Below are 20,544 nucleotides of genomic sequence, written 5' to 3' on the forward strand. Positions count from 1 at the left end.
GGTAACACTTGACGTGAATGAAATTTCGACTAAATAGTATGTCGGATGCCCAATGGGGAGGATAATATTCTAAACTGAAATATAAAGACCATAAAGATAAGGAAGTTTTTGGCGAAAACTCAGTTGACTCTTGTATGGTAAATACATTTTAAAGACACAAGGGAACCCAAGTAATCTGAAAGGGACCTAGCCTTGGGTATAAGTATTTGTATAGGAACAGTGGTCAATCACAATCTCAATTTGATTTCATAGTTAAGACAGAAATACAACGACATATATGCTCATTTATCCAAATGAATGTTTATGAATTAATACAGAAAATACACAGAAACGTAGACATGTAGCAAATTTACGAAAAACAAGTATAATTCTCAATTGTGTCAAGGTGCTGGAGCCTTGACACAATTGAGAATTTGTTGTACTACACAAGTGCAATAGTGCTAATGTCTATGGAGCAGATTTACAAGCCCCTTGCGCCACTTTTGCGTCACTTTTAACATGGGAAAAGTAACGTAAAAGTGGCGCAAGGGGCTTGTAAATCTGCCCTTAGGTCTTTTGACCTCAAACATTTATCTGTAACCTGGCCAACATGTTCAGTGCCTGAGTTTGGCAACCTGTTTTGTCTCTTGTTTTTCGTAAATTTGCCCCATGTCTATATTTCTGTGTATTTTCTGTATTAAATCATAAACATCCATTTGGATATATGAGCATAGATGTCATTGTATTTCTGTGTTGACTATGAAAGCACCTTGGATTGCGAAATCAGGTTTCTGGGGGTGCTAACGTGTGACAAGAATGTACTGTGGTTGTTTTCTTAAGTCCTGTTTTGACTGTTTGTGTGGTGCCACTTCATGTTTTAATTGTGCTGTCATGTTACTGCGTGTATGTTACTTTCTTATGTTCTGCTGTTTACTTTAGAGGTGTGAACAAAAATTGCTATGTTGACAGCCAAATCAGCACATGCCTTTAACCTGCCTGTGACAAGAAACTGTTTACTGCTATCTCAGAATGATAAAATAGATCATCTCCAACTATTTGAGAGAACTGGCAGCCGGAAACTATAGCAGCGTTCGTGACTTAAACTAGCATATGCAGTGCTCACTTTACCTTTAAGTGGAGTCTGGTTTGAAGCATAGAAATATGGACCTGTTCCACAGACAGTTGCCAAATTCACAAAACAAACCAAGAAAACTGTACCTGTAAAAGTAGCCTTGTGAACAAGTAACTATTTACTAGGTTTTAGAGTCCACAAACGTTGGCAGTATTGGAACTGGAAAGTCTCCGGTTTCCAGGCACACTACCAGCATTTTCTTGAGACATTATTCTTAAGTTGCTATTTGCCCCGTGTGCGTGCGCAGGGTACTATTACTTATTGAGGAAAGGCCCTAACGTGCCGTTGCGGGGTTTTTTCTTTTTTTGGAATGCATTTTCCTCTTGGAGAAATGCCTCCCCTCATGCCCCTGTGAAGGTTAGGTTTGTTTCATTCGCTTCTTACCCTGGAAGCGTTGTTTTGTGTAATGTGTGGCTTTAGCTAATCACTGACCAATCCCGGGGTGGGCAAGAGTTAGAGGGAAGCTTGTGGGTGTCCATAAATTCACTCGTTTTCGGGTGTTCATACATTCTCAAAGCAAAGCACACTTCATCTTTCCATTCCCTACCCGTTGCATGAGGTTTACTGGTGTAATTGTGGGTATTCATGTTCTACAATTGTGCAATAGTCAATGCAGGTACACCTGCCAGATGTTCTTTTCTGGATATCCGCCAGATGTGAGTGAAGCCAGTTGAGGCCCTAGATGTAGGTTCACTGCCAGAAATGACTTTGTAAATGATGCTACCATCAGTCAAAGGGACAGATTTACAATTACTGGCGCATCCCTGCAAATTAGCAAGGATGCGCCAGTAATTGTGCGCCGCAGCTCCGCCACCCATGATGCGCCGCATTTACAATGCAGCGCACCATGGGATCAAAACGGCACAGATGCGTCACGCATCTGTGGCGTAAAAGCGGCGCATTGCTGGAGTTGCCTATCAAGGAATCGCAGGACGTTCCCACTTGGGACAAACGGAAGTCAGGTTAGGTAGACCCCTGGTTCCTGTCACAACAGAATGTTTCTTTGAAGTCTTGGTGGGAAGAAACTAGACGAGTGGACAGAGCTTGGTTGAGCGGTTACATGTGCCACAATTTCACTTTTATCTTGCTTTCTTCCAAGAATGCTGTGCTCCTTCTCAGGGCGATTAGAGAGTCGACTTGCTTGGGATCCTGAAGTCCATTTAGACTTTTGTAGACTTGTGCTGTTTGGGATGCCCCGAGAGTGCGCACTAGAGGGTCCTGCTGGACACACAGGCACTGCAAAGTGGGATAGCATCATTCCATTCATCAAATTCCAACTCAAGTTGTAATGGAAAAGGAGCAGGTCTTTGTATTGACTTCCATGGAAAAGTAAGAAGGCAGCAGGTGACCTAAAGACAACAGAATTGCCAAGTGACATGAAGGGGCCGTAAAGATGCAAGCAAGAAGGGAGTTCTGTGAGCATCGATTGAGCAAAGTTCTGGAAAGTCTGGTACTATGACCTCACAGTAACCCTCCCAGTGCTAAGAGGTACTAACACCCAAAATTGGGCATACCATCTCAGGTCCAAAGATTCACTCACAGGGTTTTCCCTTTGACTAGCCTAAGCTTTTCAGCCGATACACACCATGTCAGTACAGGAAGCAATACAAAGTAACTGGTCCTCATTAAACTCAAAATGAGAAATCTCTGACAGTTCACAAGGATAGATATAAAAACGTTCTTTAAACTACATCCTTAATTTAATAGGTCTTCAATTTCTTCTTAATCTTTGGTTTCTCTCACATACCTTTAACTATCTCTAAGAGACCCTAAAATGGACACCACTAACCTTCACACTGTTATCTAATGCATCCAGCTTACACACAACCAGCTCTTATTAGATCCTTAGAGAACATAGATAAAGCATGAAGCAAAAACACATGTACCAGAAGATGGAAAACTACTGTGTGAATAGATAATTTCCTTCCACCCTTGCCGTGTTCCACCTGGGCATAACTCACAGCTTTCAAATACAGACTTAGGGCATTATTTGAGTTTGGCGGTCCCCCTGCAGCACTGCCACTGCTGCGCTGGCAGGCGGACCGCCTAGCCTGCGGTGTGCCAACCCACCGGATTCTGAGTTGAATTTATGGTGGGCGGGTGATGCTGCGGGACTCTTACTGTGGCAGCTGTGTTAGGCTCAAATGAGCGTGTTAACCGCAGACAGCCCATGTGACAGTGCCTGTAGCATGTTCCTGCACGGTGTCGTATGCACCATATTGTGCATGCCACACAATGCAGGAATGGGGTGACATTCCATGGGGCACAACAGGTGTTCCCACATGCATGCATCCCCAGAAGTGACAGTGGCCTTGTTAGGACCCTCTTAGTTGCATCTCTGCCACCCTTTTCATTGAGGGCTCCCTTCCATGAAATGGGTGGTGGAAATGCAACTCTAAATATGATCAGCAGTGCCACAATTGCACTGCCAGCATATTCCTGCCCCTTTGGCTGGGCCACAGTCGCGGGATCCTGTATCTCAGCTGATGCGGTGGTCCTGTGGCAGTACAACTACCACACTCGAAATACGGCGAACGGAGCCACAGTGGTGGCGGTGGTCAGACCATCACAGTGAGTACCTTGGTCTGAGGACTGCCATACTCATAATAAGATAAACAACGGAGGGTACACAGTTCCCCAGTAGGGGAGACTAAAAGGTGGAAGGGGAGAGTGAACCAAAACAGTGGATGAAGGCAAAACTAAGGGGGATTCTCCCTTTCGGAACTAAAACCCTCACACACCCAGCAAGCTAGGTGTCATGCTTCATCATATGGGTTTGCTCCTCGTCAGGTCGGCGGTGCAATACCTGACCGGCACCCATAAATGGGCTCTTTAGCGCAGATCTTTTGTTCCTGCCGTATGGTGCCATGGGTGTGAGGGCCCTAGGGAAAAGTGTAGATGTGGATGGCTGGTGTGATAAAAAAGGTTAGATAGTCCACTGAGTATGTTTAATAACGTGGTAATCTACCTTGTTAAAAATGTGAAGAGGGGCTGCTCGCTGGCAGAATGGTCCAGAGAAGCAATGCTCTACTCTAAGTTGGCTTTATACTCGTAATAAGGCCTTTAATATTTTGGATCTGTTACCATCACATATATGAATCTCTTGTGCTCCTACTAGGATTACAATTATGTTATGCTGCTGTTATTAGTGCTGTTATTTCAGAATGCTAGTGTTGGAATGCACCCAACAACATATGTGACAATTATCCTGATGTGCTCTATCATACTTTGACCTAGTCTTTGCTACTTAGACAGCAACATGTTGCATTCTGAAAGGTGAGTTTCATTTGTATTCTGTAAATATGGGTTTAACAATTCCAGCCCACAGACTGTTGCTTGTTAACTTCAGGATAGCCCGAAGGAGCGACGTGTAGCAAGTAATCAAAGTTAATGTAACATATGAATCATAACTACTTTAAAATCAAAATACATTTTCCTTCATTTAATATACACCTGCAGTGCGCATCTGATGTGTGCAGAATACGAGAACGCATTGTATGCCATTTATGTACACGGAAACTGAATGCAGTGGCAATGTGATGAGTGTGGATACTTAGTACTGCTGCTATGTGGTGAGTGTGCGTAACCCAGTACTGCTACTATGTTGCTTTGTGTCTGCTATTTCTGATAACACTTGATGTGAATGAAATTTCGACTTAATAGTATGTCGGATGCCCAATGGGGAGGATAATATTCTAAACTGAAACATAAAGACCATAAAGATAAGGAAGTGTTTGGCGAAAACTCAGTTGACTCTTGTATTGTGAATACATTCTAAAGACACAAGGGAACCCAAGTAATCTGAAAGGCACCTTGCCTTGGGTATAAGTATTTGTATAGGAACAGTGGTCAATCACAATATCAATTTGATTTCATAGTTAAGACAAAAATACAATGACATATATGCTCATTTATCCAAATGAATGTTTATGAATGAATACAGAAAATACACAGAAACATAGACATGTAGCAAATTTACGAAAAACAAGTATAATTCTCAATTGTGTCAAGGTGCTGGAGCCTTGACACAATTGAGAATTTGTTGTACTACACAAGTGCAATAGTGCTAATGTGTATGAAGCAGATTTACAAGCCCCTTGCGCCACTTTTTCGTCACTTTTAACATGGGAAAAGTAACGTAAAAGTGGCGCAAGGGGCTTGTAAATCTGCCCCTAGGTCTTTTGACCTCAAACATTTATCTGTAACCTGGCCAACATGTTCAGTGCCTGAGTTTGGCAACCTGTTTTGTCTCTTGATTTTCCTAAATTTGCCCCACGTCTATGTTTCTGTGTATTTTCTGTATTCAATCATAAACATCCATTTGGATATATGAGCATAGATGTCATTGTATTTCTGTGTTGACTATGAAAGCACCTTGGATTGCGAAATCAGGTTTCTGGGGGTGCCAACGTGTGACAAAAATGTACTGTGGTTGTTTTCTTAAGTCCTGTTTTGACTGTTTGTGTGGTGCCACTTCATGTTTTAATTGTGCTGTCATGTTACTGCGTGTATGTTACTTTCTTATGTTCTGCTGTTTACTTTAGAGGTGTGAACAAAAATTGCTATGTTGACAGCCAAATCAGCACATGCCTTTAACCTGCCTGTGACAAGAAACTGTTTACTGCTATCTCAGAATGATAAAATAGATCATCTCCAACTATTTGAGAGAACTGGCAGCCGAAAACTATAGCAGCGTTCGTGACTTAAACTAGCATATGCAGTGCTCACTTTACCTTTAAGTGGAATATGATTCGAAGCATAGAAATATGGACCTGTTCCACATACAGTTGGCCAAATTGACAAAACAAACCAAGAAAACTGCCCCTGTAAAAGTAGCCTTGTGAACAAGTACCTATTTACTACGTTTTAGAGTCCACACACTTTGGCAGTATTGGAACTGGACAGTCTCCGGTTTCCAGGCACACTACAAGCATTGTCTTGAGACATTGTTTTAAGTTGCTATTTGCCCCGTGTGTGTGCGCAGGGTACTATTACTTATTGAGGAAAGGCCCTAACGTGCCGTTGCGTTTTTCTTTCTTTCTTTTGTGGAATGCATTTTCCTCTTGGAGACATGCCTCCCCTCATGCCCCTATGAAGGTTAGGTTTGTTTCATTCGCTTCTTACCCTGGAGGCGTTGTTTTGTGTAATGTCTGGCTTCAGCTAATCTCTGACCAATCCCGGGGTGGGCAAGAGTTAGAGGGAAACTTGTGGGTGTCCATAAATTCACTCGTTTTAGGGTTTCCATAAATTCACTCGTTCTGCTGTTTACTTTAGAGGTGTGAACAAAAATTGCTATGTTGACAGCCAAATCAGCACATGCCTTTAACCTGCCTGTGACAAGAAACTGTTTACTGCTATCTCAGAATGATAAAATAGATCATCTCCAACTATTTGAGAGAACTGGCAGCCGGAAACTATAGCAGCGTTCGTGACTTAAACTAGCATATGCAGTGCTCACTTTACCTTTAAGTGGAGTCTGGTTTGAAGCATAGAAATATGGACCTGTTCCACAGACAGTTGCCAAATTCACAAAACAAACCAAGAAAACTGTACCTGTAAAAGTAGCCTTGTGAACAAGTAACTATTTACTAGGTTTTAGAGTCCACAAACGTTGGCAGTATTGGAACTGGAAAGTCTCCGGTTTCCAGGCACACTACCAGCATTTTCTTGAGACATTATTCTTAAGTTGCTATTTGCCCCGTGTGCGTGCGCAGGGTACTATTACTTATTGAGGAAAGGCCCTAACGTGCCGTTGCGGGGTTTTTTCTTTTTTTGGAATGCATTTTCCTCTTGGAGAAATGCCTCCCCTCATGCCCCTGTGAAGGTTAGGTTTGTTTCATTCGCTTCTTACCCTGGAAGCGTTGTTTTGTGTAATGTGTGGCTTTAGCTAATCACTGACCAATCCCGGGGTGGGCAAGAGTTAGAGGGAAGCTTGTGGGTGTCCATAAATTCACTCGTTTTCGGGTGTTCATACATTCTCAAAGCAAAGCACACTTCATCTTTCCATTCCCTACCCGTTGCATGAGGTTTACTGGTGTAATTGTGGGTATTCATGTTCTACAATTGTGCAATAGTCAATGCAGGTACACCTGCCAGATGTTCTTTTCTGGATATCCGCCAGATGTGAGTGAAGCCAGTTGAGGCCCTAGATGTAGGTTCACTGCCAGAAATGACTTTGTTAATGATGCTACCATCAGTCAAAGGGACAGATTTACAATTACTGGCGCATCCCTGCAAATTAGCAGGGATGCGCCAGTAATTGTGCGCCGCAGCTCCACCACCCATGGGGCCAAAACGGCACAGATGCGTCATGCATCTGTGCTGTAAAAGCGGCGCATTGCTGGAGTTGCGTCGCAAGCACGACGCAGCTCCAGCAATGCTTTGGGGGGCCCTATCTATCAATGCTTCCTCAAGCCTTACGCCTGCTTCAAGCAGGCGCAGGGTTTTGACGCAACATTGGCCTAAAAGTGACTGAGTGAAATCTTGTAGATTTCACTCAGCCACTTTTAGGAGGCGTTCCTGCGCATCTCCCAGATGTGTCACGTTGTTAATACCCCGCACGATGGTAAATCTTTTGCCGCTGCGTCACAAAAGTGATGCAACGGCGGCGCAAGGGGCTTGTAAATCTGCCCCTTAATTTCTAACCACCTCCACGCAGGCAAATGGATGACCTTTATATCTGAAGAGATTTAAGGTCAATCTACAAAGCAAACTCTGGGGCTAGTTATGACCGGTCCCATTCTTAAGTTGGCATTGAGTCATACATTACTAAGTTGCAAAATATCACTGTGCTTTGTTTCAGTTTTTATTTTATATCTGTTTTTTTTCTCATCTTTGCAGAGAAAATGGCATAGCATGGCATAAAAAAACATGGCTCAGTTCTACTACAAAAGAAGCGTCAACGCCCCGTACAGAGACCGCATCCCGCTTCGCATAGTGCGAGCTGAGTCGGAGCTCTCGCCGTCAGAAAAAGCCTATTTAAGTGCTGTGGAAAAGGGCGACTATGCCAGTGTCAAGCAGGCACTCGAGGAAGCGGAGATTTACTTTAAAATCAATATTAATTGCATTGATCCCCTGGGAAGAACTGCTCTGCTGATTGCAATTGAGAATGAGAACCTTGAGCTGATCGAACTTCTCTTGAGTTTCAATGTCTATGTGGGAGATGCCCTCTTACACGCCATCCGGAAAGAAGTGGTTGGAGCTGTGGAGCTGTTACTCAATCATAAGAAACCGAGTGGAGAGAAACAGGTATGTGCAAAAATCATTATTTTTTGTTCAATTGCTAATAAAGTGTAGTAAACACAAAGGGTACCAAAGAGCTTCTGCAGCCGTGGTGGAAGGATCACAGTGTGGTGGGAGCGCCACAGTCATGGTGGCGGCTCCACAGTGTGGCGGGGCTCTGCAGTCATGGTGGCTGTTCCACAGTCATGGTGGCGGCTCCACAGTCATGGCAGGGGCTCTGCAGTCGTGGTGGCGGCCCCACAGTCATGGCAGGGGCTCCACAGTCGTGGTGGAGGTCCACAGTCATAAAGTAATCTCCGCAGTGCAGTTTCTCATTGCCAAGATCCCGCCACGCTCCAGACTGTGGAGGCTGTTTGTGAATCGGGCCCTAAATATTATGCTTTTTCCTCAGGCAATATAGCATTTACTTCTGTGGCAGGCTGCTTTGTATACTTAATAAACAATTAGGGACTGCTCATACAGGTACGATCATCAAATTCAAAATATGGTACTTGCATATAAAAAAGCTACAGGGCAGCCACTGTTGCTTTAAAATCAACAATCAGTGTTGAAGATGCAGCAGAACGTTCTCAAGAATGCAAATGTGTGGCAACATGCAATTCCACCTCAATGTATTGGCCGCACCGTATTTTGATAAAAAAAAGAAAAAGAAGTGGATTTTCTGAATAAATGAGTCCTTGATACTCCCCAATGAAATGTTCTTTGTGTTACTTGTCCTCTCTGTACATATTCAATAAGTGGCTCCAATTTCCTTTAATTATGTTATAAATCTATTTACATTACACCCAAGTGCTTTTGGATTTTGTCCTGTGTGTAATAGGTCAACCACTGCCAGTCTGGCAAGATCCACTATGATTTAGTTAAGTGTGAGTTAAAGTATTTTCCTTTTTAAATATGAATACAGTGGCTGGGTATTGATTTATGAAGTGTTAATGGATGTTTGGCAGAGTTCTTAGTTTGTAACCCCTGCGTCTTCCCTGAGAAAGCCGCGGGCCACTCGTCTGGCTAGTCGCTGCACTGATGGCAAAATGCCAAAGGGTGTACTTGATGCTCAGTTTGGGTCCAATAATAAGGTGGTCCCATGACACGAGAAAAGTCTCTGTCACAAAAGGAGACTTGGGACTTCCCAGACCATTTCCCAAATTAACTGAAAATGCCCTGAATTGTTATTGCGCCCAGAAGCAGACATATCCTTGCTAATGTACATCTATATCTCTCGTGCATTCGGCTATGCCACTGTAAGCTCTTACAGCTGCTATGCCAATTGCCACTGAAAAATAACAATAGCAAGTCATGCCCATGTTCTAATAGGAGCAGACTCAATAAAATGTGGTAAGAAGCACTGTGGATTCCCTGCTCCTAAGGTGTCATGCCATGTCCAAATGTAATGATGTGGCAGCTTGTTGAATGGACTGATGGCTGATGCTTGTTGCAGTAAACAAACACATTTATGGGCCTCAATAGGGTACTACCTACTTCTCCTGCAGCAGTGATTGTAATATGTATTGTTTTGACTGCTGCCAGTTCCCCCAGCATCTTGGCCCATCCATGCCAGTGAGCTATGACAATGATGGGTGGGATCTATGCTACGCTGTGCTGGTTTATCTGATGCAACAGTATGGCACTATTTGGTGCATATGCAATAATTTGCTGTTAGTTATATGCACAGCATTGTAATCCTCCATGGCGTTGAACCAGCTCCTTCTGTCAAGGTTAAAGTATTGCACATGTGCCATCCATGTGAAGGGTACTTTCCAACACATGTACACAATGTGTGCATACACACAGGGTACCTATATTGACTTCTGGATTGGGTCAGTGGGACCTGGGTTAGCCAAGTAGAACACCAGCAAGAAACTGTTACAGAGCTGTTCAGGTGAGTAACAAAGAAGAGTTCCAGAGCACTAGATGATCTAGAAGTAGGGGGCTGAAATTCGGTTCACTGATATAGCTGGTGCGTGTTTATGACGACAACACAACTGTTGTGCATGTAATATTAGGATCATTGATCCATATGGGGTCAGAGTTATTCACTACTAGCATAATTAAAAACAGGCACACAAAAGCGAATGCAAAGTCCCTCTGGTCTTGGCATTGACTCTGCCACCTCGGAGGCCAAGGGTTGCAAAGACAGCACCAGGTTATTGGCGGTGGCCTGACAGCCGTTGCTTGGCATGGTTCTCTAAAGTAAATGAATGAAAATCCTGGATCAATAACGCACCACCCAGTCTTTGAGCCTCTAGCATCTTCATTAAGGCTCTTAAGCAGAAGAAGCGGGCCCTCCTTAGGAATGACTACTGTAGGATTGTTTCAAGAGTAAGATTACGTCATCACTAAATAACTGTACCACCTGCCTTCAATTAACGCATGAGTACAACTGTTAAAGTCCTTATGGTGGAAAAGAAAAACTCACTAAACACTACTAAATACTAGCAGTACCCGAACCCTACTCAAAGACTAGCAGACACACACTACCAGAAGCAACATCACACTCTTTTCACGGTACCCATCATAACTACTGTAAACATACTATCATCTCAAGCATAGTATCAGACATCAAAGTAGCAGTCACACAAAACCAGAAGCACTTTTACACCCCTTCCTGACTATGAATCACAGACTAACAGCAGCCCGTATACCCTTCACATAATAGCTTCCTGACTTTACTGACACACTTACACCCTTCACACACAAACAATTCCACCTTACTGATAGCAATTGCATGCCCATCACAAAGTGGAAGTTGCATATTACTGACAGCATTCTCAAAAACGTTGCAGTCTGTAATCCTAACAGCCCTCTTGCATCCTTAACATACTAGCAGACATATACTACTGGAAGCACTCACACCACTCAGAGGCTTGCAGCCACACACTAACGACATCATTCTTACACCATGGTTGTTAATTCACCAAAATACTGGGGGTAGCAGATGTGCCTTCACATACCCATTGACGGTTATAACATCACAGGAAGTGACATTATATGACCACTGACCCTAATTTTTTCCAGGAAGTCATTTCATATAACTCTACAATTGCAACATTTGAGAATTTGCATTGGATATTATCAGAAAATAATGCAAAGTTGCGCTTTACACTCCTGTACATTAATATGTATGAAGAGGGCATTCCATAGATGGTGAATTGCTATTTGCATGCAACCACCCATGGGTTAGGATGCAAATCCCTATCTACAAACGTCGGTAAACCGGAATTTGCACCAAATTCTTATGCCACCTTGAAAAAGGAGTAATGTTGTTCTACCAACTTTGCAGTGGGAAAAGCTTTAGAGCATAGTTTTTGTACTGCAATGAGCCTCATCCAGTACAAAAATCAAGCTTCAGAAATGCACACACTTTGCACTCTTGCACAAGAGTATGTGCATTGGTGCATGGCTGCCAAAGGTGTATTTTTTCTCTCCCACTTTGGCTCAAGGGATCACATCAACTTTGGAGCACTGTTGCCTTGCGTCAAAGAATAGTAAATATGGACCTCAATCTCACACAATCTCACTCCCTACCTGTCACTTTACTGACACTCACTTTCACTCACACACACGTTTACGCATACAGAAACATTTTCTCAGACAAACTCATGCTCTCTCTTTCACGTAAACACACTCTCATTCACAAGTATGCATACAGCATACATTTAAAACCATTTTTACTTACCACAGCTGCCACCATTGGTCCTAAGTGTGCTCCTTTGCTTAATAAACTAATGGTAAACAATAGAGTGTAATTCACTACTAGTATAATGGAAAAAAGGCACACAATAAGAAATGCGAGCCCCCTGCTCTTGGCACTGATTGTGCTACCCGTGAGGCCAGGGGTCATATACACAGTGCTAGAGGTTGCAAATACCATGCCAGGGGTCAAAGCTGAGACCCTTAAATGGCTACTATGTCTTACACCCATTTCAGACTAGTAGTCCCATACTATCACACCCTTTACAAAATAGAAGCAAAGCCATTAGGTCTAACCTTTAGGCTAATGCATCTTTTCATGGATTGGTGGCTTTGTGACATTGTGTATAGGTGAGTGAGTGAATCCAAAATGGGTAGATCCATAAGTACAAGGATAAGTCACTGCCTGCATTCACGATGAGTGATTGAGTGCATGAACAGATGGAGGAGTTACTGCATGGGAGGTAGCATTCAGGAATTTCGAGTTATAAGCTAGACCGATTGAATTTGCCAGTGTTTGCAATCAGTTAATGGCACAGATTCTACTGTCATAAACAGCAGAAAGTCTGACTGGAAAACATCTCAACCTATCAGCTTAAAAATATAGCAAATCGCGGGTGGACAGCTCTACCACCCCTGAGATATAGTGGTAATACTTGCATGTACAACTTGAAAACAATCCAAAATATTTTATGATTTTTTTTTTAAAAAAGGATCAAATGTTTCAATATTGTATGCATTAACAAGAGCCATACGACCCCCTCCTACTTACACTTTATGTGCGAATGATATATAGTAGTGGGGAATACGTACAGTGGAGTGGAGAAGTGTGGCTCAGGGGTTAGAGGCGGCAGACCCGGAAGCTGAGATCGGCCCTGGACCAGGGTTCAATTCCCCGCCTCGGCGGGTCTTGGGCTCAAAAAAATTCCACGGACTCGATAATTCTCGCTCCGGTGCCATCTCAACTCACGGGTTCACACTCTGCGACTCTGGGCAATAGCTTACTTAATCTCCACAACGGCCCCTCGCGGCGGGATGCCTGGCTTTCACCTTGTGGATACCCTGCTGGGGTTGTCTCACAGGGGAATACCAGGACGGGTTCCCTAAGCAAGCGCCGGGAAACCCTTTGTGGGTAGCTGTGCGCGATATAAGCTCAAATACATTTACATTTACATTTTACGTATAATTTTTGGATGTGACCAATTATGAAATCCATTTCCAGTCAATCAAGAGTGTTGATTGATGGTTGTCTATTTTATATTGTTGGTACCTAAAACAAAATTCAATAGATAAAAAGTTAGCCAACAACCCTTAGATCTCCTTTCTAAATATCCACATATTAAATTGTGGTTTATAAATGAAACATTGCAAGAATTTGGGTTTTTAGATTTGCAGGGTGTGAATCCCGGCAAGTAACAGGACTCCTTAGAGAGAACCAAGTATCCCATTGTAGCATTTGACTCTCTCAGGGTAGCGAAACAGGGCAGTCCACAGCCTACTCAAGGAAGGTGGTGTGCGCTAGTAATCTACATCACGCTGCTCGGGCACCTACCAGCTAAACCAAAGCCTGGCATTTCAGGACTTCAAGGCCTCTCACGGCCTCCACCCAAGGCCTCACCTCAAGTGCACCAGGCAGAAGTCTTCTATGGCAGAGACTATGCAGCCTGTAATTCTGACAGCTCAGAGCGCCAATCCCTAGCAGACTTGCTTGCCTAACTCAAGACTGATGCTCACAGTCCCTTCAGTTAATATAGGCCCTGCCTGGCCACCTGGATAGATCAAAGTGGGCTCACCTATCTCCAACACATCTCTTCCATCTATAGGCCTCTGCCCCCTATCCTAGTGTCTAACCCATTAGGACCTACTTGATTGGATACTGCTTGGCATCCCCACAGCCTCTTCCTCAGGTTCAGGCGAACCGGTCTCCTAGATGACATCCTTCTCTGTACTCAGGCAGCCACCTACCCTGCCCTGACATCTCCGGGTCCACCACTAACCACTCCTGGGAATCTAGGGAATTTACCACCCCCTATCTGATCTCCTCAGGTTCAATCACCAGCCCACCTAGTGAAACTATGGCACTCATTGCTCATCCTATGTCTCTTCGGGTCCTAACACTACACCTTCTATCTTGGGAGCTAGCACCTTACTGGGCCACCCACAACTATGGGCTACCTTTCCCCTCTCTAACAGATAGCAAGGGAACCACAACAATTTTCTTCTGCCCCTGCAACATGGGAACATTTCTCAGGGACCATGCTACTCTTCTGGTGAAAACACCTGGGGGACACACCAATTCTAGGTAAACTGCTACCCCACCTTTACGCTGATGTTTGGCTGGCACCGATGGCAAGATCATCTCTGTAAAAGCAAAAACTCGCACTGGACTCCCTCATGGGAAATCTGCTCTACCCATGGCAAGCACAAGAATTTCTTGGAGCCCCTGTTCACCTCCTACCCAAGAAGCAGGGCCCACCCGTTCACCCATGTCTATGATGTTCGTACGTGTCACAGTTCATAAACCTATAGAGAAGCAGCCTCCTCATATAGACCGAGTGTGTACAGTGTTGGGGTTTACTATTGTCTGTAACTTCTTCATGGAAACAGTATGTGAAAGTCTATCCATTGCATCATTTCAAATTTAAACTGGTCGTAATAAACACAGTTAACCCTTTCGCTGCTGATGACGAGCTCAGCTCGTCATCACCCACGGGTGTCGTGTACTGATGACGAGCTGAGCTCGTCATGGAAACAGCAAAATGGCAATTTGCAGCACAGGGCAAAAATCCCTGCAGCAGCCATGTGGTTAATACATCAACCAACCATCAATATTTTCGCATGACATATATGTGTGTGGGTACTTTCCTTTCCCACATCTCGACATCATAGAATCACACATCTGAAACCCTCTCAGAGCCTTGCCCTTTGATATTTGTACATTAATGCATAGGGAAAGTGTGCCAAAACTAAACTTATCAGATGCTATCAATGCATATCGGAACTGGATACTCTTGATCTCACCGCTGCCACTAATGTAAGAAATTGGGTTATTGTGCAGGATGTGAGTCTGGTGCAAGTAGTAGGTCCACAATTCTCTCCTCACTGTAAACCAAGCACCCAATTATAGCTCATGACTATCTCAGCGTAGCAAAGCAGGGCAGTCAAAGGCCTACTCAGAGGTGGTGATGTGGCTAGTAATTTCCATCACTGGTATGCAAAAAGACTTAATAAATGATTGCCTAGTCAGTGTTTCTCCTTGATAAAATAAATGCACATTAATTGCACTCACACACACTAGTAATTTATATGCATATATTTACAAATGTATACATAAGATAACTGAAAATACCTTTGGTGTCACTCAGAAATTACATTTGACCCCTAGTGTTTAATGACCAAAGTACTCACAATAACCCCCTCCCCCCCAACTATAACAGATGCCACATCTCAATACAAGGGGGTATCAATAAAAAACAGGCCTATTGTCTTTGTTAAGTGGTCACCACATTCATATACAATGCAAGCCTATTGGTTTTGTCAAGGGAATTATCTCATCATTGAACCACTAAGCACAGGTTAAGATACACCATTTCATCCAGTAAATTAAATAACAATGTTAACATGCATTCATCATGAATATAACCATTTCAATGTTCAAAAATAATCACTGTCAATAAAGCAATTATTCATGAATCAACATTAAACATGTGTTAGTCCCTGTTTTACCACTTCATGCCACATAATGCAACCATAGGACCAACCACTAAGGTCATGATGTCCCTGCACTTCCAAACTGAAAAGCACCACGCCCCAGCTCTAGGAATAAGTCAAAGTATGGTAAGTCTCCCAAGTTGTGCATCCTAGGACCTGGGAGATATAGGGTATTGTTTTTTAAGTAAACCAATGTGGCTGCTGCACTCCAACCCCCAAAACACTTCCTTACAAATGTTGATGATGTCTCTGCTCCTCCTTGGTGCACCACAAGAAAGAAAAATATTTAAATAAGCCACACACAGGGCATTACGGGCCACACCATGGCCGGAAGAACAAATACATCATGAGCGGATTAGCTGCTTTAGGTTTTGGCCTCGCACTGCTTTTCTTTAAGTGCCTTTTAATTTAGAAGGCACGCAGCGGTCCCACACAAGATACCCAGAATCCAGCTTTACTGTTGGAGTTTGTAGGGCACCGTATGGCCCCGGCAACCCCAGCAGGCTCCCCAGATGCAGCTTTCCTGCTGCACGACAGCCAGCAGTCATTTCTGCACTTTCCCCCACCTGCACTGCTATGGGCAGAGAAAGCAAGTTGCTTCTCTCAGGCCTGCTTCCCTCACATCCTGGGTGATGTGGCTGTGATTCCGTTCAGCAAGTTTTCTCTGCTGTCCTGGGGTCCCCACGGACTCTATAATTGCATCGGGCCACAGGATCGGGTCCCCGGAGCAAAAAGAGCATGGTGCAGGGGGGCTACTCAATTGGCGAGCCTCTCACCAAATAACTATTTATAAGAGGTGCACCAGAACCAGGGCTCTTGCTCACCCCAAGGGTATTTTAAAGAAATGCAGCAGAGCACCACACACTTCATTTTCACATGGAGGTTTTCTGCAGCAGCAAATCCATTTCAGCGGGCCCTTATCGAGAAGGTAGCCAACATAGTTGGCTACTGCTTACAGCCCTCCCAGCTGGAGGAATATCAGCTACAAAAGATGAAATCTTAACTAGGTGAATTTCTCCTCCTTGAAGCTCTCCTGTCAAAAGTCAATGTCTCCATCGGGACCTTGTCTGATGGCTACCCTGCCTCATGAAGCCCCTCTCGGCCACAGCCTGCTGCTTGCCCAGATGATTATTTTCAACTTCCATTTGAGATTAAGTCAGAAGGTAAAACTTTTGACCTAGGTGCACCTGCTTCTGTATCAGTGCTTCATCAGGGTGGGGGCCTTAAGTTTCTTCTAGGTCCGGTTCATGCCCAACCAGATGACGAGGTTGGTGCTTCCTGCTTTTTAATGCTATTTTCAGTTACAACTTTGAAATTTCATCTCTCTGGTTCACCTTATGGAATGTGTGTTATTTAGTGGTCACCAAAGACCTTGGGGTCCTAGAAGATGAGGTAGAAAATTAACTTGATAAGTGTTTGGCAATTAGTCTCTTTCACATACTGACACTACTGGTGGGACATAATAGATCGTGGTTAAAACAATATTTTCTCAATTGATGTTGCAGACTACTGGTGAAGTTGTATTTAAGCCATTTGCACAAATGTTGTTGATCACAGTAGATTATGCTCCTGCAAGTGCATCATTTGTGCATCCACGTGGGTTGCAAGAGAAGTCAAACCGCTAGCACATTCCTCTTCTTCCACCGTATGATGTGGGTGATAAGGCAGTAGTGCAATTTTGGGGGACAGTGGGGGATAACAGTACACAAGTGTCAATGAAGTCAAATAAAGTGTTTATCTATGTATCTATCTGTCTATCTATCTATGTATCTATCTATCTATCTGTCACATAAAAGGTGATGGGAGTAATGCTTACTGTCCAACGTACTGGTAATCACGCTGGGCATCATTCTAACCTGTCTTTCCCCCCACTCTGCCTCTTCATACAGAGGAACGCCTTTTTCATTTCAGTTTTAATCCTGCTGCTCATGAGAAGAGTGTACCTCAAATTGCCAAGCAAGACCTCCTCCAGAAGGGAATACAAGCAACCCCAGACTGATTTCGACCTATTTAGGTATCATCAGTGAGGTATAGCTTGGATCCTGTGTTACAGCAAGCAAAGAACCCATGTCTGGGCGTACTCTTGGCCACTCAAGGCATTACATCAAAAACACAAAATGAATTGGGAGTAACAGAGATAGCACCTGTGTAGATATGGTTAGGCGAGGGCTTGCAATAAAAAGGCATTTATTGTTTTCTTTTGACAGGGTTCAACAAATCAACAGGGAACTCTCTAATGAAAATGTAGGCTACTTTCAGGTTGGCATTCAAAGGTTTTTACAGATCTGACAGGCAGGTGCCAAAAACAGGGTGAGGATCAAAAGCCGGTTATGAAAATGTAATTTAACCTGTTTTGAGTGATGTGATTGATGGCAAGTTTACCTAACCACAAGTTGTGAATTTCAGTACTTTTAGGTTTTGTTCGTAACCATGAATTCACTTTATATTGGGCTCTTTTCCCTATTTCACTCCCACATATACGCCGTAACAAGAAACCAGCAACATTAGCAGACCTACATTATAACATAATATACCACACAGTTGCAGAACTAAGTAAAACATTCAATACAATACTGCACAACTCCTACCATGATTTAGAAACACTGCCATGTGACACAATCTTTCAGCGAATAACATATGACCCCCACATCTACTGATAAATACATACACAAAGAAAAAACGTAGTCAGTCTGCCTATGACTAGCATGTCAGATATACCATTATAAACTCTCACCACTTGACATATAAAAACATATAAATCACAACAAAAAGACTTGACACTATATAAGCACCTCAATATGTAGTCACGCACAGCACAACCTATATATATTTTACGCTAATGCAAATATTCAATTGTTGTTTTTTTTGTTTCGTAATTCTTTAATGAAAGTTGATGGCAAACATATCCTTATACGTAATGCACAACGTGACGGCCTCTCAGGAGTCTATTGACAATACGGGTATAAGTGTGCTATTATGGAGGAAATCTGCCTAGAATAGAAGGGATGGAGGGTCAACTATTCTTACAGAACAAGATACAACAATTATGTAGTAAAATAACAGAGCTAATCAGTGCAAATCTGTTCTGCTATTTTTTAAAATACACTACTCTCATTATCCATACTTGATACAATAGTATTCATTTTTGAAGTCAGTGGACACAGGTTATAACCTGGACATACACTGTCCATTGTTTTCTTTTGCAGAAAATGCAAGCCATTTTACCACCTTCAGTTTGTTTGTGGAATCCTGCCTTCCCTGAAATACAGTGGCAAAATTATCCCAGTGTCTCCTATTGCAATCTCTAACCTGTACATATGCACATTTACTAAGAGAGAGGCAGAATATTTGGTACATATTTCTGGAGCTTACATCCAAGGCTCCTAAAAGAGAGGACCCGCCCCCACCAACTTCCGTGATAGCAAAAATCTGCTGCCCTGCCGATCTCTTCTTTTCTTGCACTCAAAGATCTACCCATCCTCAACATTTTCTTAGGTTCACCTCGCACCATTTCCCACGCTTCTCCCTTTTCCAGCCTCCAAAGTTTTCTAAGTGACATTTTTTGTAAATCACACTTTTATAATAATTTTGCTCTCTACCTCATTCGCCTCTGTCCTACCAGAAGCACCTAGAGACACTGTTAGCGGTGTAAAAAGCTCCGCAAAACACTATAAGAAAAAACAAATATCAAATATACATCAAGAAAGAAGAAAAATATATCCATTACTAACAGCCTGATTCATCAAGCCGAAATCGACTCGCAAAGGGCCAGATTCTGAGAATCTGGCCCTTTGCGAGCTCTATTTTTGCATTTGGGATTCATCATCCCAAATGCAAAAATCGGTAATAGCGATGTCGCAATTTTGTGAGGAATTACATTTAAGGAATCTCTATTTGAGATTCCTTAAATGCAATTCATCATCCATTAAAAAATTGCGAATTCGCAATTTCGGCCCGCTATTTACCGCGAGGTCAAACCTCGTGGTAAATAGCGAAAACTTAGAAAAATGCTTTTAAAAGCATTTTTCTAAGTTGCATGTTGCACACACACATGTCCTTTGGACATGTGTGTGCGCAACACCTGTTTCAATTTGCATTTAAGGGGTGCTACATGGTGTCCTTTGGACACCCCTGGCACCCTTAAAATCGCTATCTTATTTGCGATTAGCTAATTGCTCATCGCAAATAAGGAATACTCCCCATTCATTCCTACGGGCCTTTTGGCCCATAGGAATGAATGGGGAGTTATTCCTTATTTGCGATGAGCAATTTGCTAATCGCAAATAAGGATTGTGTAGGAATCGCAAATCTTTTTGCGATTCCTACATGAATCCCGTTTTGCGAGTCTGTAATAGCGATTCCTTATGAATCGCTATTATAGACTCGCAAAACGGGTCTATGATGAATCAGGCTGTAAATATCTAATCACTGGATCGACCGAAAAATGACACAATTAAGAAGTCTAATGTGTTTCCAAACACTTCACGTGTTAAATGCAAGTAATATCTGTGCAAATGAAAACAACTGGGCGTAGCTGCGTTAAATCAAGACGTCATTGTTACATCCGATGTATAAGAAACCATTGTGATTCCATCTGGTGGCATTCTTATCCAGTCTCTCCTTTTGTTGTGTGGCTCAAAGGGTATATTCTGGGCTCATAAATCATTCTGTTGGCTGCAGGATGGCGTGACTCCAAGGTGTCAGAGCTACTTAAACAAATTGCGGCATTATGAACATTTAGTACTTTACACGCCAGCTCAGCAGAATCATATTTATTTGATGGCGCTCGCTGC

General features: G+C 43.0%; 1 protein-coding gene across 1 annotated transcript in view; it reads left to right on the forward strand.

Moving 5' to 3' along the window:
- Positions 1 to 20,544, forward strand: part of TRPC4 (transient receptor potential cation channel subfamily C member 4) — a 1,290,729-nt gene that overhangs the window by 560,687 nt on the left and 709,498 nt on the right. The window contains exon 3 of the mRNA XM_086935069.1: positions 7,952 to 8,359. Coding sequence (XP_086791195.1) covers positions 7,982 to 8,359 — 378 coding nt within the window. The 5' untranslated portion in view covers positions 7,952 to 7,981. The remainder of the gene's footprint in view (positions 1 to 7,951; positions 8,360 to 20,544) is intronic.

Source organism: Lissotriton vulgaris, chromosome 8, assembly GCF_964263255.1.
Source record: "Lissotriton vulgaris chromosome 8, aLisVul1.2, whole genome shotgun sequence".
Lineage (NCBI taxonomy): Eukaryota > Metazoa > Chordata > Amphibia > Caudata > Salamandridae > Lissotriton > Lissotriton vulgaris.